We start from the raw sequence: 12,056 nt of genomic DNA, 5'->3' as shown, positions 1-12,056 counted from the left end.
TCCGCTACCGGCAGGAAAGCCTGCTGCGGCGCCTCCGTCGCGTTGGCGGGTGCATGCGGGGGCGGCGGATCAACCACCGCCTCCGCCTCCGCCTCCGCCTCAGCCTCGCCGTTGCCGGGCGTCACGGAAGGGGCGGCGGACGTCGCGGTGGCGGGAAGCAAAACTAAAAGGAGAAGCGGCAACACTAACAGCGTCCGCGGCCACGGCGGCCCTGACATCACCCGGTCGCACGCAGATGGCCGGGGCGCCGCGGCAGGTCCCACACAACAACCCCAGTAAAGCGGAGACGCACACAAACTCTCTCCCTCTCTCTCTCGGCTCCTTCGCCTTCTTTCCTCCTTGCAGTGGGCACACAACACACGGGGAGGGTAAGACAGAAGGCAGGGGAAGGAAAAGACGAAACAAAAACAAAAATGATGCTGACGCAGACAGATATACAAATACAGATAAGCCTGTATTACTGGACGTGTTACTGCGCCCCGCACGGAAGAGGAAGAGGAGGAAGAGGAAGCTGCGGGGCAAAAACAACGTGGAGCCGTCAAAGGAATTACACGAGACAACGCAAAGAAACTGTTCAGCTTTCTGTGTGTTGTGGTGTTTGTTGGGAGGGGAGGCTGCGTGCAACGGGAGCTTCAAGCGCAGCGGCACCGCCTTCCGCCGTCTCCTCCTTCCATCGTGGGTGAAGAAAAGCATTTAAGGAGGGAAAAAAGAAAAAAGGTGAGTGCTGAGGAGGCACATATTTTGCCTCGTTGCGTGGTGTCTGTGTGCCCTCGCTCCCCCCACTCTCATTCCGTTCATGACCTTTTTTTTATCTTAGTTTTTTTTTGTTACTTCGTTTTCTGCTACGCCTTTTTCTTCCACGGTACTCGCCGAACTAAAAGTACGCCTCCAGCGCCGCGGTGTCGGCGCGGTCGGACGACGAGCACGCGAGGGAGACGCCGACGCGCGTCGTGGCGTCGTCCGTCGAGAGCATCTGGCGCACAACTTCGCGGCGGTACGGCAGCCGGATCCGCGCCTCCCCCGAGGCTCGCATCTCCGCCTCGGTGCTCTCCACAAAGCCAAAGCAGGAGAGGGAAAAGCCGTCGGGCATGCCGCTTAGGCAGCGGTAGTTCCCGGGTGCCCCGGGCGACGGAAGTTCCTGCTGCTGCTGGGCCGCAGGCACAGAAGGCGGCGCGGCGGCCACGAGAGAGAAAGAGAGTGCCACAACGCTGTGCTCCAGCGCCGCACACACAACGTCGTCGGTCAGGTCCCGGGCACCCTCCACGTCTGCAAGCACGATCGCGTCGAACTGCGCCAAAGGTCCCTTGAACAACGTGGTTGCGGCACCCAATTCTTCCAAGGGCGGCGGCGTCGCACCCGTCTGCCGCCGCCGCCGCTCCTCCTCCAGCGCCTCATAGTAGCGGAATAGGGGCGCCAAGTGCTGCTGCCAGAGGGCACAGCGGACGGCAGAGGGCTTGGGCCGCGTCGATCCCGCGTCCCTTGTCACAGTTGCCGTATGCACCGTCCCACACCATCCGGCGGCGGCGGCGGCGGCGGCCTCCTGTCTATTCATGGCAGGATGCGGGAAGGGAAGCCGTCCAATGACGTCGTATACGTTTCCCTCAACGCCTGCTAGCGTGGCACAGCGCACAAGAAACCGTTTGTGCAGAACCTCCGAATTTAGGCCGTTGGTTGGACACATGAGCAACTCACTGTCGCGTGCCCAGCGTGTGTCCCCTTCCGTCACTAGGTGAACAACGTGCTTGGGTCGTAGGCGGCGTATCGCCTCCACCGTCATGCGCCGGCCTGTGCTAAGCACCCATCCGTGCGTGTTCACCACAACGGGGTAGCGCCGCTGCAGTGGCTCCGCAATGGCGCAAAGCTGCTCAATGGCGATCGCCGTTGCCTTCGGGCAACGCGGACGCGACCCACCGAGAAAAAAACTTCGCACAAGTTTAACTTTAGACGTGTCGCGTGGGCGCAGTAGCGGGTGCTGCACGCAATACAGGGAAATTACCCCGGGTGGAGAAAACTCCGGCTGCCCAAGATCCAAGTCCAACCAGTAACAGACGCCATGCTGCGAAAACAGGGCATTGGCAAGAAACCGCGCGAGCGTCGACTTGCCAATGTTCTGTGATCCCAACACAACCACCGTGCCGGGGCTCTGCTTCAGAATCGTGGGAATCACCTCCGGCAACAAGGCCGCGTCAATGCCGGGATCATGCCCACGCGCCACAAAGCGTGGGAGATCCATAAAGGCGTCGATTAAATGTTTCTCCTTCCCTTTAAGGCGATGCCGGCGTGTAGGAGGCACACCACAGGGATCATACGGCTGCACAACCAGTACAATGTTTGGCATCTTGTTCGCAAACCGTCCCCGCCACGAAGCAATGGTTGTCTCAACCCAAGCCCAATCAATCGTGCCAAACAGCTCCACATCATTCTCGTCCACCGCATCCTCACAAGTTTCTCTGGCCGTTGGGGGCACGACCGTGCAAGGCAAGGAGCCAGCCTTGCACGAGAATGGCGCTGGCAACGGCAACGACTCCAAACCCGCACTCTTGCTTTTGAGGCGTTGCACGGGCGTCAAAACAACCCTGTCGGCGTCCGTGAGAAGCACAACATGTTTCTTGCCAAGGAAGAAGCCCCCAACGGCAACCTCGCCCATGCCAAAACCAATGACGCCAGAAGGGCCTTGAACAGTGATTGGTCCGTTCAGACAGAGAAGTGTGTGGTGGCATGGACTCACGCCCTCGCGGCCCACGTGCATTTCAAAGAACATGGAACTGTAGCGATAGCGGCGGTCATGGGTGTGGTTCGTCGCAGCACAGCTTGCGTTCGCATGGCCGGGCGTCCCCGGCTTTTTCGCTTGCTGCTGCTGGCGGCGGCGTTCAAAGAGGCCAAAGCCTGTGGATTCTCCCGCCCTTACGGGGGCGTTCTTATCATTATTACTATTATCCTCATCTCCATCTTCCTCTTTCCCATCCCCGTCCTCATTTTCACTGCTTTCACTCCCGCTGGCCTCTGCCTCTGCCTCTGCCTCTGCCTCCTCCTCCTCCGAGAGAGTGCCACTGGAGGAGTCAAGCTCGTCGCTGCCATAGCCGGCGAAGTGGCGATCAATCTCCCTCCGTCGCCTTTCCGCGCGCGCGCCCGCGTCGTCGGCGTTGCCCCGCGCCTTTTCCTCCGACCAGGACGACGCCGTCGAGGAGGAGTCGACGTCCTCCGCCCGGCACTTCGTTCCAAAGCGGATAACGTCATCGTTGCTGTTTTCAAAGTGCTCGTGCGGGGCAGTTGGCGCTTCTCCGCGCTGCTGTCCCTGCTCGTGCAGAAGCGGTTGCCGGGGAAGCCGGCGCACCGAAAGCAACGGCCGCCAGTCGTCACCTGTCGCAGCATCCCCCGCCGACGCGCGATGTTCTGCTGCAGCCTGACGTTTCGAACGGATGACCGCGGCGACGTCAATTTCAATGTTGGCGCCACCCTCTGCGTTCCCCTCAGCGGCCGCCGGAGCCTGTCCGAGGCGGGTCAACAGCTTTTCTGGGAGTCTGAAGCGCTTCAGTGGGGGCTCCGCGTCGTTACCGGCCCAACTGCCCGCGTCCGGCGGCGCGGCGACGGCGTCCGACGGGGCCCATGCCTGCGGCGAAGGAACTCCCCCGCCGCGGGGCTGGGGCTCTGCCGCATGTTCGGGGATCTCGGTGGTGCCGGTGGAGAGGCGCCGCCGCGTCCTCCGCATAGCCGCTGCACAAGTGGTGGGGGAAGAAGCAGAAGTGAAGAGGAACGCAGGGGGAAAAAAAGAAGAAGATTTAAGAAAAAGAAAACACACACACACAGGAAGGCGGAAGTGCAAATAGAAAGTGAGAGAAATGGCGACAACCCACCTGCCCCGCCGACGTCGTGGAGGGAAGAGTGTGTCACGCCGGGCACACACGCCCACTGCAGAAAGAGCAGAGGCGGGGAAATTGAGACAGCCGGTTCGACGGCATACACACACACACACGCAGCGGCCGCGCAAGCGAGGGGGCGTACGAGGAAAGCAAAAATTAAAAAAGCGCACGACAAAAAAAAAGAACCGCAAAGATCTGCCCTCCCGCCTCTTCTACGTTGGCCCCGATGCTTTTTGCTTCCCCAGTTCGCACAGCGCCCGCGTGCGTCGCTCACATGCCCCTCACCTATCCCCTTTATCGAGTCGTTACTCGGGTTGCTTCCAAAAGAATTATTCCGTTAAACGGGCATGTATGCACACAGTCTCTCTCTCTCTCTCGCTCCTCATGTGCCTTAATGGAGTTTTTTTTTGTCTTTTTTTTCTTTTCTTTTTTTTCAGATTCTTCTCTCTTTAGGCCACACCAACAACAGACGGTCACAGACTTGCACACATGCACGCACGCACGCACATGCGCGTACATCGTTGCGGCCGCAACGACGCTGCCTTCTCCACTTGAGTCAGCCAACTGGCACTCGCGCTGCAGTCACCTCCTGTTGTGTCCTCCGCCCCAGCTACTCCTCTGCGGCTGCAAACGTGACGGTCTTGCCACTCCCCTTTCGGCCCGCCCCCGCCTTTTTCTCTGACGCCGCTATCGAGGCATTCAACTCGGCACGTGCCAGCAGCTGTCGTTTCTGCTCCTCTAGAATACGAGCAAAGGAGTCCTGCGTCCGCTCTGACCGCAGGCTGCGGCGGGAGCTGCGCAGAGAAAGACGCTCCTGTATCTTTTTTTGCAGTGCCTTGGCGTGTGCGATGCCCTGCCGCAGCGTCATCCGCGCGGCCTTTCCGGCAGACTTGGCGATTTCCATCGCCTTCTTGTGTTCCTCGTCGAATACACCGCCAGCAGCCGCCTTCTGAGCGGCAGTCGACCGCGGCGGTTGTCGTTCCGGCTGCTTCTTGCTGGCGCCGTTGCCCTTCTGGGAGTCCTGCTCTTTTGCCGTCCCGCCGCGAGACGCTGGGGCCGTCTCTTTTTTGCTGCGCTTCTTCGGCGGCTCTTCGTCCTCCTCGGGCGCAGCTTCCTTCCTGGCCTTCTGCGCCTTCCGCGTGCCCGCGGCGCCTGCTGCGGCCGTGACCGCGGCTGCTTCCTTCTCCTCCTCCCTGGCTTCCTTGGCTACGACGGCTTCCGGCTCAAGCTGCTCCCTTTCCCCCCTTTCCTCCTGCATCAGAGCCGCCTGTGCCCGCTCGTTCTTTGCCAGCAGAGCCCGGCGACTACGCACCTTCAGCTCTCCGTCGGCGCCAATGCGGAAGCGCAGGGACTTTTGCCTCCGTATGTCGTCCAGCATCTTCGCCCGCTCTGCCTGCAGCGACGCGGCAACGTCGCCCCTGATGGGCAGCACGCAGGTGAGCACGCCCATGTCAGCGTCCATCTCGTACTCCGCCGCCTCGGCGTTCACCCGCATTCCGTCCGGTATGGGCAGCTCCAGTCGGTACTTCTTTGTGTGCTTGCTCGTGTCGACGACGAGCCTCTCATCCGTCGTCTCGCTAACGTCTACGTGTGCCGAGGGGACGTGGTGCAGGGTCACCGTCACAATAATTTGCTTCTTCTTGTGGTGCACCTCCATGCCGTACGGCGGCTCCTCGAGGCGAGGACCCCGCGATGCGGACGCCGCGGCGGGGGCGGTCCGCGGCCGCTTCGTCCGCTGCTTCCTCGTCCCCTCGGCCGCCTTCACGCCGCTACCCGCCGCGCCCCCCGATGCCGCGGCGCCCGGGGCGTCGTCAGCCAGCAGCAGCCGCCGCCGCAGCTCCTCCACCTCCGCTGGCAAGATAAGGGCGCCCCTTCGCCTGCGGCTGCTGCCGCTTGTTGCGGCGGCGGTGGGTTCCACGACACTCCTCCCGCGCCGCTCCCTCTGGCGTTCCTTTGCCGCCTCCTCCTTGCGGGAGAGTCGCGCGTGCTTGGCTATCTTGCGAAGCTCCGCCTCCTCCTTCTTCATTTGCGAGGACGAGGGCATCGTCCGTGTTGCCCCCTGCCACTATCAACCCGCCCGCTGCCGCGCCTTGCCTGTGCCTCCCGCCAGGGGAGTCAGAAGAAAAACAAGACTTTAACTACTGGCCCTCTTTCTCTTTCGTTCTATTTCTCACTGTACGTACGTGTGCGTGTGTTTTGTCCTCGCCCGTTCGTATCGCTCGCTTCTGCGCTCTCTTTTCTGGCGTCCGTCGTGCGGTCTTCCCCTCAGCAGCAGAAAAAATTGCAGAGCAAAGACGCACATACACACACGCCCGCGTACAAAAGGAAAAGGAGAATGGGAAAGAAGCAAAAAAAAGGGGGAAAAAAGGAAGCGTAAAGAGCAGCGTTGGAGTTATAATGGCAAAGGACGGTAGAGGAAGAAATAAACGCCACGAGAGGCAGAGAGGCAAAAAAAAACAAACAAACAAACGAACAACAACAAAAGAAAAAGATAAAGGAAAAAAAACGTAGCAAGGGGAGACATGACGCAATCCATCGGTGTGTACACACACACGTACACACACACACACATACATAAGGCTACGCAAGCACTACAGACGTACAGCTGTACATACGCAACGACCCTCGCATGTCTGTCTGCAAGGGGAGTTGTCGGGTGGGCGGTTTCTCCGCGCCCCCGTGTGTGTCTGCGACGTGACCATTCATTGATGATAGGAAGCCCGCACACCGACACACCTTGCCCAGGACAAGGAGTAAAAAAAGCAAACACAATACAAAAAAAAAAGAAGGGGGAAGAAAAAGAAAGAAAGAAAGAAAGAAAGGCAGTCGGAGTTACGACGAGGACTGACAGGCCAGAAAAAAGAGAAAAAAAAAGGGGAAAGGATTAGTCCCTCGTCGTGGAACCGCTCTTCGTGCTATATGTATGTATAATATACACATATATATACGTGCATATATATATATATATTATAAAATTTACATCTCTTTGTCTTTTGTCCCTCTTCACTCTGCCACGTCCGGCTTTTTTGTTTTGCTTGTTTTGTCGTGTTTTTTGTCGCGTGCGGGGACGTCTGCGCCGCCCGCGTCGTGGAACGACCAAAGCAAAACGGTAAAAGCAGGAAGAGAAAAAGAAAAGGAAAAACCGCGCGCGCGCGCGCGCTCTGCCGGCCGCCCACATCGCGCCCACCTGCGACGGGAGGCAGCAGCGCGGAACTGGAACAAGAAGAAAAAAAGAGGGAGGCGGATGAGATAAAATAGGCGTGGCACACGAATTTAGGCCCCAGACGAAGAAACGTAGGGAGAAAACAGAATGGAAATCCACAAAACAAAAAAAAAAAAACTGACGTGGCGGCTGGGGAGGAAGGCGCACCCACCTGCGGGCTACAGCGTCCACGGCACAATCGTCACCCCCAAATTCAATTCTTTTGGTTTGAGGGAGCCCACGGCCGGGTGTACGCCCTCGCGCGCCGGCGCGGGCGGCGACGGCGAACGCGACGCAGAGAATTGCCGTCGTCTGTCCCCTCCCCGCCCGTCTAGCCGCTCCTCCCCCTCCTCGGCGCCAGCGGTGTGGCGTGGCGGTGGACTGTGGGAAGGCCACTGCACGCACCTCTCCAGGGCCGTGATGGGCGAGAGGTGGCGCAAGTCAAACGCCGCGACCTGCCGCGAGCGCCTAATCACCGCAACCGCGCGACGCTCGTAGAAGTTCAAGCTACCCGTGGAGTACCACGGCGCCTCCGGTCGTCTGCGTCGCGTGGAAGCTCCATCCTCGTTCAGTGCATTCTGAAAGTGCAGGTAAAACTGAGCCGTGTTCTCGCAGGCTCGGCGTAGTCGCGCAACGGAGGCCGCCTGCTTGGAGCCAACGAGGCCGGCAAGTGTCGCATCATCACCCTTGGGCCGCGCCGCTGCCGCATCGGGCGTGGAAGCAGTAGGAAAATTTGATCGAGGCCCCAATGTTGGCGGGGAAGGCACTGTCCCAGCAACGCCCCCCGCCGTAGGGCTCAGGCTGCGTTCGCGTTCGCGGGCGCGGTCCGGGGTGTCGCCGGGTGCGGCGGCGCTGGACGCCGTCTTCGCTGGGGCGGGTGAGAAGGAACCGGGCGACAAATTACGCGGCGCATTACCCGACCTCTCCGCCGATCGCCGCTGCTGAAATTTCAGGGATACGAGTTCCCGTCGCACAGCCCGCAGTGTCAGGCCTTCCGGGAGTTCCGATTTACTCGGCTGTCGGATGGACCGGCCGGATTGGGCACCCGGCGTGTATGCGCGCAGCATCGCCGATCCCGCCAACGTCTGTCGCTTTGCCTGCGTCGGCTTCGGCGTCCCGGACTTTTTTCCTGACTGAGAGAAGGCTGTAGCTGAGGCATCATTTCTCGACGCAGTTGGTTCCTGTGCCGCAAACAAAGACGGGTACGTGCATGTGGCAAAGGAGTGTGCCTCCTGTGAAATGTTTGTCGTGCACTCGCGTGAGTGCCTCGGCATTGGCTGGTACAAAGGCGAATTGCTGTCGCCAAGGACACTGTCCTCATGCAAGTATCGATGGGCCTTGTGGGACTTGTACCCGGGCTGCCACGGCATCAAGGCGGGTGCCAAGCGAAAGCAATCGTAACTGGTGCAGTTGTTTGCATCAAAGTCCCTTTCAGAGAACGGAGGTGTCGGTATCGCCTCTGGACGACGCTTACGGCGGAGGCCAATGTGGTAGTTCATGGAGGATGTTCGCTCCTTTGCGGGGGCCGACTGAGGCTGCGGCAGTGACTGCGTCTTTGCCCGCTCCCCCTGCATCCCCGCCTGCGTGATGCTCCCCGAGTTCGCGGCGCTCCCTCTCTCGCCGTGCAGTCGCGCCTGCAGGCGCTCCTCCGCCTCCGCCATCATCGCCGCCTCCGTCGCGCGGTACTGACTCAGCATTTCACGGTACTGCTCCAGGACGGCATTACGGCTATCCAGGCCCGTCATGAGAAAATACAATTCGCCCTTAACGCGCCCCACGGTTTCAAGAACCACCGAACGAAGTGTGTCGACGGTGCGGAAGAAGAGTCGCTCGTCGTACTCCCACTGCGTCATACTCGGGAACGTCCTCTCGACGAGGCCGGAAAGCACAATCTGCTCAAGCTGCTCCTCCGTAAACTTCTCTGGCATAATTCCAGCCGTCCACTGCAACTTCGAAGGTCCCTGTCCAGCCCGTTCCGCAGCGTGCCCAATGGCAGCCTCACAGATAACAATGGAAGCCCAGCTCATCAGTGTCTCACGGTAGGTGCGAACAAAGAAGGACCGAGATGAGTCTGCCTCAAACGACACGGACAGGATAGTTTGAAAAAAAGCTCTATAGCTATGCACCACATCCGCTAGGAGTTCAAACGTGACAGGTGGGAAGGCATCAGTGAACTCTTCCGTACGTATCAATCGATTTAGGCGCACGCTCTGGAGAATGACTTGCATAACAGACTGCAGTGGCAGTAGCGCGGGTTCTGGATGCATAAAGTTATTCATTGCGGACAGGAGCGTGTTATTCCCCCCTTCAACGGTCTCGTGATCCCATGCGGAAGCAAAATCCCCATTGTCGTGCCGTGCCTCGTCCGATGACATGGGCGTCTCATATGTACTAAACGGCGCCACGCCGTATCCGCCAAAGGCAATAATAAGCAGTGGTGCGAGCGTCTTTGGGCGCCAGTCATCCTTCTCTCGAGACGCCGTTGCTCGCGACTTGCAACTGCTCTTGCGAATTGTAGTAGTAGTAGTAGCCGTATTGGACGTGCCATCCATAAACCGCTCCCGGCTTTGTAGCGTGGCGCTCTTGGCAAAATTGGGAGGGCGCTGCCATAATGCGATGTGACGTGCCGTGCGCATTGGAAGCCCGCAGGCATGCAGAGGCGGACGCTGCATCACGGGAACAGTGGAGGAGAGCCAGATGCCCTTGCGAAGGGCCACGCTTTGCAGCGCCTGCGTGAGTGACATGGAATCCTGGTGAAGAAAGTAGCGGTCATCAACCCCGGCTTCCGAGCTGCATGCCGCCAGCGTCGTATTCGTCTCTGAGAGAACTCCACTAAAGCCACAGGAGCCACAGAACGGATGCGTTGGCCGGGGTGAGGGTGCTCGTGAAGACGAGGGCCTCCAATCACTCTCCGCGGCTGTCTCTTGCCTCTTCCCGCACGAAGCAGCAGACGCCGCCCGGCTGCGCTCACGCAGGGCGCGGTAGTCCTCCGGATCCCCCTCATACAGCTCCACGGGGAGCGAACGCATGAGGACATAGGTCACCAGGCGCGCGGCAGCCTCGGCGCACTTTTGCAACGCGGGTTCCTCCCAAAGGAATTTTAGCAGCCGCTTGACATGGCTGTGCGGGGTTGCTTCCACCGGCGTATCAAGCAGCGTCTCACAGACGCCTGCCATGCCCTCAAGGTGGTGGGCTTTGAAGCCTGCCGCAGCCCAGGTCCCGCTGGTTTCATCGCCTCTTTCCTGTACCGACTGCCGCGAGCCCAAATCAAGGCTTCGAAGTGTCTGCTGGATGTGTCGCCGTACCGCTTGAGTGCGGCGCTCCTGCTCAATGACGAGTGGGTCACGCGGCGCCTCGTCGACACGTTCGTCGTCGTTTCGGAGGATCTCCGGCAAGCCCAGCCGATACGACGAGGGCATCTTAGCCATCATCGCAATCGACTCCCCGTGCCGGGCAGAGAGCGTAAAATCCAAATTCCTTGCCTCCTCGTCATCCCCAGCTGCCGGTGATGACACGTTACTCCGCGAGGAAGCGTTTGCGGAGGAACCGGCTGCTTCCGCCTTTGCCTCCTCCTCCTCCTCCTCCCCCGCCTGTTGCTGCTGCTGGGGTTCGTCCGGATCTGGTACAAGCTGCGAGAGCACAGGCACCGGAAAGGTTCGATTGCACCACTCCAGCGTTGCCTTTCCGTAGTATTTCTCGTAGAGGTCAACGAGGTAGTGAAGCTGCTCGCGCAACCGCCTCTCGGCACTCGCCGGGTCCTTGCAACGCGGCATTTGCCCGTCTGTGGAACACAAATGTTCATTCCTGGCGGCTGCCTCTGCCCCCATGTTTTTGGAGGCGGGCTCCCTTGCGTCAAGGGCAGCATCTCTGAGCGTTCCCTCAGAGGCAACACCAGCAGCAGTACTCGTGGCGTTGTCAGTGTCAGCAACGTCTCCAGACGCAGGCGGAGGAGGAGGAAAGGCGTCGGAGGACGCAGGTGTGGGGTTGGTCCCTGTAGTCTCCTCCTGAAGAATCTTTTTCGCCGCGTAGTAGGCGTAGAGTCGCTCACGCCTCTCCCGTGGTGTGAGCCGCACGTAGCGAACCGGGGCATTGAAAACGGCATTACATCTCTTTCCGGTGGACTTGCCACCTGCTGCTGCTGCTGCTGCGGCGGCGGCGGCGGCAGCGCCCTGCATGGGGGAGGCCCCCTTGGTGGAGGAGGAGCAGCGGGAGTAGTGGAAGCAGCTGCAGGCGGCCCGTGTCCCTTGCGCGCTGCCTCCCGCCCTGCCGCTGGCCACTTTGCCGGGACGTAAGGCACCGCCGAAAGTGGGCGTTTTACTCGGGTTCGAGGCTCGCCTCCCCGGCGCGCACGCGACGCCGTCGACGCGGCTCATGGCCGCCCAGTCCTCAGCGGCGCCCCGGAAGCCGGGAAGCAACACGCAGCGGCACGCCCCCGCACTTTTTTTGTTTTTTTTCCTTTTTTTTTTGTCTGCCGCCGCTGCCGTGTGTGTGTGTGTGCGTGTGGCAGACACGTGGGCAGACACGTGGGCAGACACGTGGGCAGACACGTGGGCAGACACGTGGGCAGACACGTGGGCAGACAGGCAGCGGCGCCGCGCCCTTCTCCTTTTCTTTTCCTTCTTCCTGTTTTTGTTGCTGTTGACTTTGCGTGACGCGGAGGAAAGACGATGACACAATTAAAAAAAAATGGACGGGGAAGAGGGGGGGCTGCGGCGAAAGAAGGGCGAGAACAAAAACACGCAACCGCCGCCGCACGAGGGGCACGACGCACTCGCCTCCGTCCACGCCGAGAGAGAAAGAGAGAAATTAGTAGGGAGAGTGCGACGAATAGATGCAGAGGAAGAAAACCTGCAAGACCAAAGAAAGAAGGAAAAAGAAAACACAAACACAAACACAAACACAAACACAAACACACACGCACAAGCAACACAAAAACACACAGACGCCAAAAACAAAAACAAAAAAAAAAGTAGAAGAACGACGTTTAAAGACCG

General features: G+C 59.7%; 4 protein-coding genes across 4 annotated transcripts in view, besides 14 other annotated features; all 4 read right to left on the bottom strand.

Moving 5' to 3' along the window:
- Nucleotides 1-218, bottom strand: part of Tco025E_05890 (uncharacterized protein) — a gene marked incomplete at both ends in the record, with an annotated part of 342 nt that extends 124 nt beyond the window's left edge. Inside the window, one exon of the mRNA XM_029372780.1 lies at nt 1-218. This exon is cut by the window's left edge and continues 124 nt beyond it. Coding sequence (XP_029227109.1) covers nt 1-218 — 218 coding nt within the window.
- A 79-nt stretch (nt 219-297) lies between these two features.
- Nucleotides 298-316: a microsatellite.
- A 558-nt stretch (nt 317-874) lies between these two features.
- On the bottom strand, nt 875-3,709 carry Tco025E_05889 (NUC156 family protein; the record flags this gene model as incomplete). The annotated part of the gene is made up of 1 exon (XM_029372779.1): nt 875-3,709. One exon carries the CDS (start codon nt 3,707-3,709, stop codon nt 875-877), a length of 2,835 nt encoding a protein of 944 aa, XP_029227108.1.
- A 512-nt stretch (nt 3,710-4,221) lies between these two features.
- Nucleotides 4,222-4,244: a microsatellite.
- A 16-nt stretch (nt 4,245-4,260) lies between these two features.
- Nucleotides 4,261-4,294: a microsatellite.
- A 49-nt stretch (nt 4,295-4,343) lies between these two features.
- Nucleotides 4,344-4,367: a microsatellite.
- Nucleotides 4,368-4,470: 103 nt separating this feature from the next.
- Tco025E_05888 (uncharacterized protein) lies at nt 4,471-5,904 on the bottom strand (the record flags this gene model as incomplete). The annotated part of the gene is made up of 1 exon (XM_029372778.1): nt 4,471-5,904. The coding sequence occupies one exon, from the start codon at nt 5,902-5,904 to the stop codon at nt 4,471-4,473; it is 1,434 nt and encodes a 477-aa protein (XP_029227107.1).
- A 500-nt stretch (nt 5,905-6,404) lies between these two features.
- Nucleotides 6,405-6,435: a microsatellite.
- A 180-nt stretch (nt 6,436-6,615) lies between these two features.
- Nucleotides 6,616-6,682: a microsatellite.
- A 94-nt stretch (nt 6,683-6,776) lies between these two features.
- Nucleotides 6,777-6,832: a microsatellite.
- Nucleotides 6,833-6,884: 52 nt separating this feature from the next.
- Nucleotides 6,885-6,912: a sequence feature (A-rich).
- Nucleotides 6,913-6,958: 46 nt separating this feature from the next.
- Nucleotides 6,959-7,001: a microsatellite.
- Nucleotides 7,002-7,003: 2 nt separating this feature from the next.
- Nucleotides 7,004-7,020: a microsatellite.
- A 221-nt stretch (nt 7,021-7,241) lies between these two features.
- On the bottom strand, nt 7,242-11,435 carry Tco025E_05887 (uncharacterized protein; the record flags this gene model as incomplete). The annotated part of the gene is made up of 1 exon (XM_029372777.1): nt 7,242-11,435. The coding sequence occupies one exon, from the start codon at nt 11,433-11,435 to the stop codon at nt 7,242-7,244; it is 4,194 nt and encodes a 1,397-aa protein (XP_029227106.1).
- A 65-nt stretch (nt 11,436-11,500) lies between these two features.
- Nucleotides 11,501-11,528: a microsatellite.
- A 16-nt stretch (nt 11,529-11,544) lies between these two features.
- Nucleotides 11,545-11,565: a microsatellite.
- A 374-nt stretch (nt 11,566-11,939) lies between these two features.
- Nucleotides 11,940-11,976: a microsatellite.
- Nucleotides 11,977-11,987: 11 nt separating this feature from the next.
- Nucleotides 11,988-12,031: a microsatellite.
- Nucleotides 12,032-12,056: the final 25 nt, after the last annotated feature.

The sequence above is a fragment of the Trypanosoma conorhini genome (assembly GCF_003719485.1).
Source record: "Trypanosoma conorhini strain 025E chromosome Unknown Tco_14.4_contig_00367, whole genome shotgun sequence".
Classification (NCBI taxonomy): Eukaryota; Euglenozoa; class Kinetoplastea; order Trypanosomatida; family Trypanosomatidae; genus Trypanosoma; species Trypanosoma conorhini.
The sequence above is the reverse complement of the archived record's forward strand: the minus strand, read 5'-3'. Positions and strand labels throughout refer to the sequence as shown.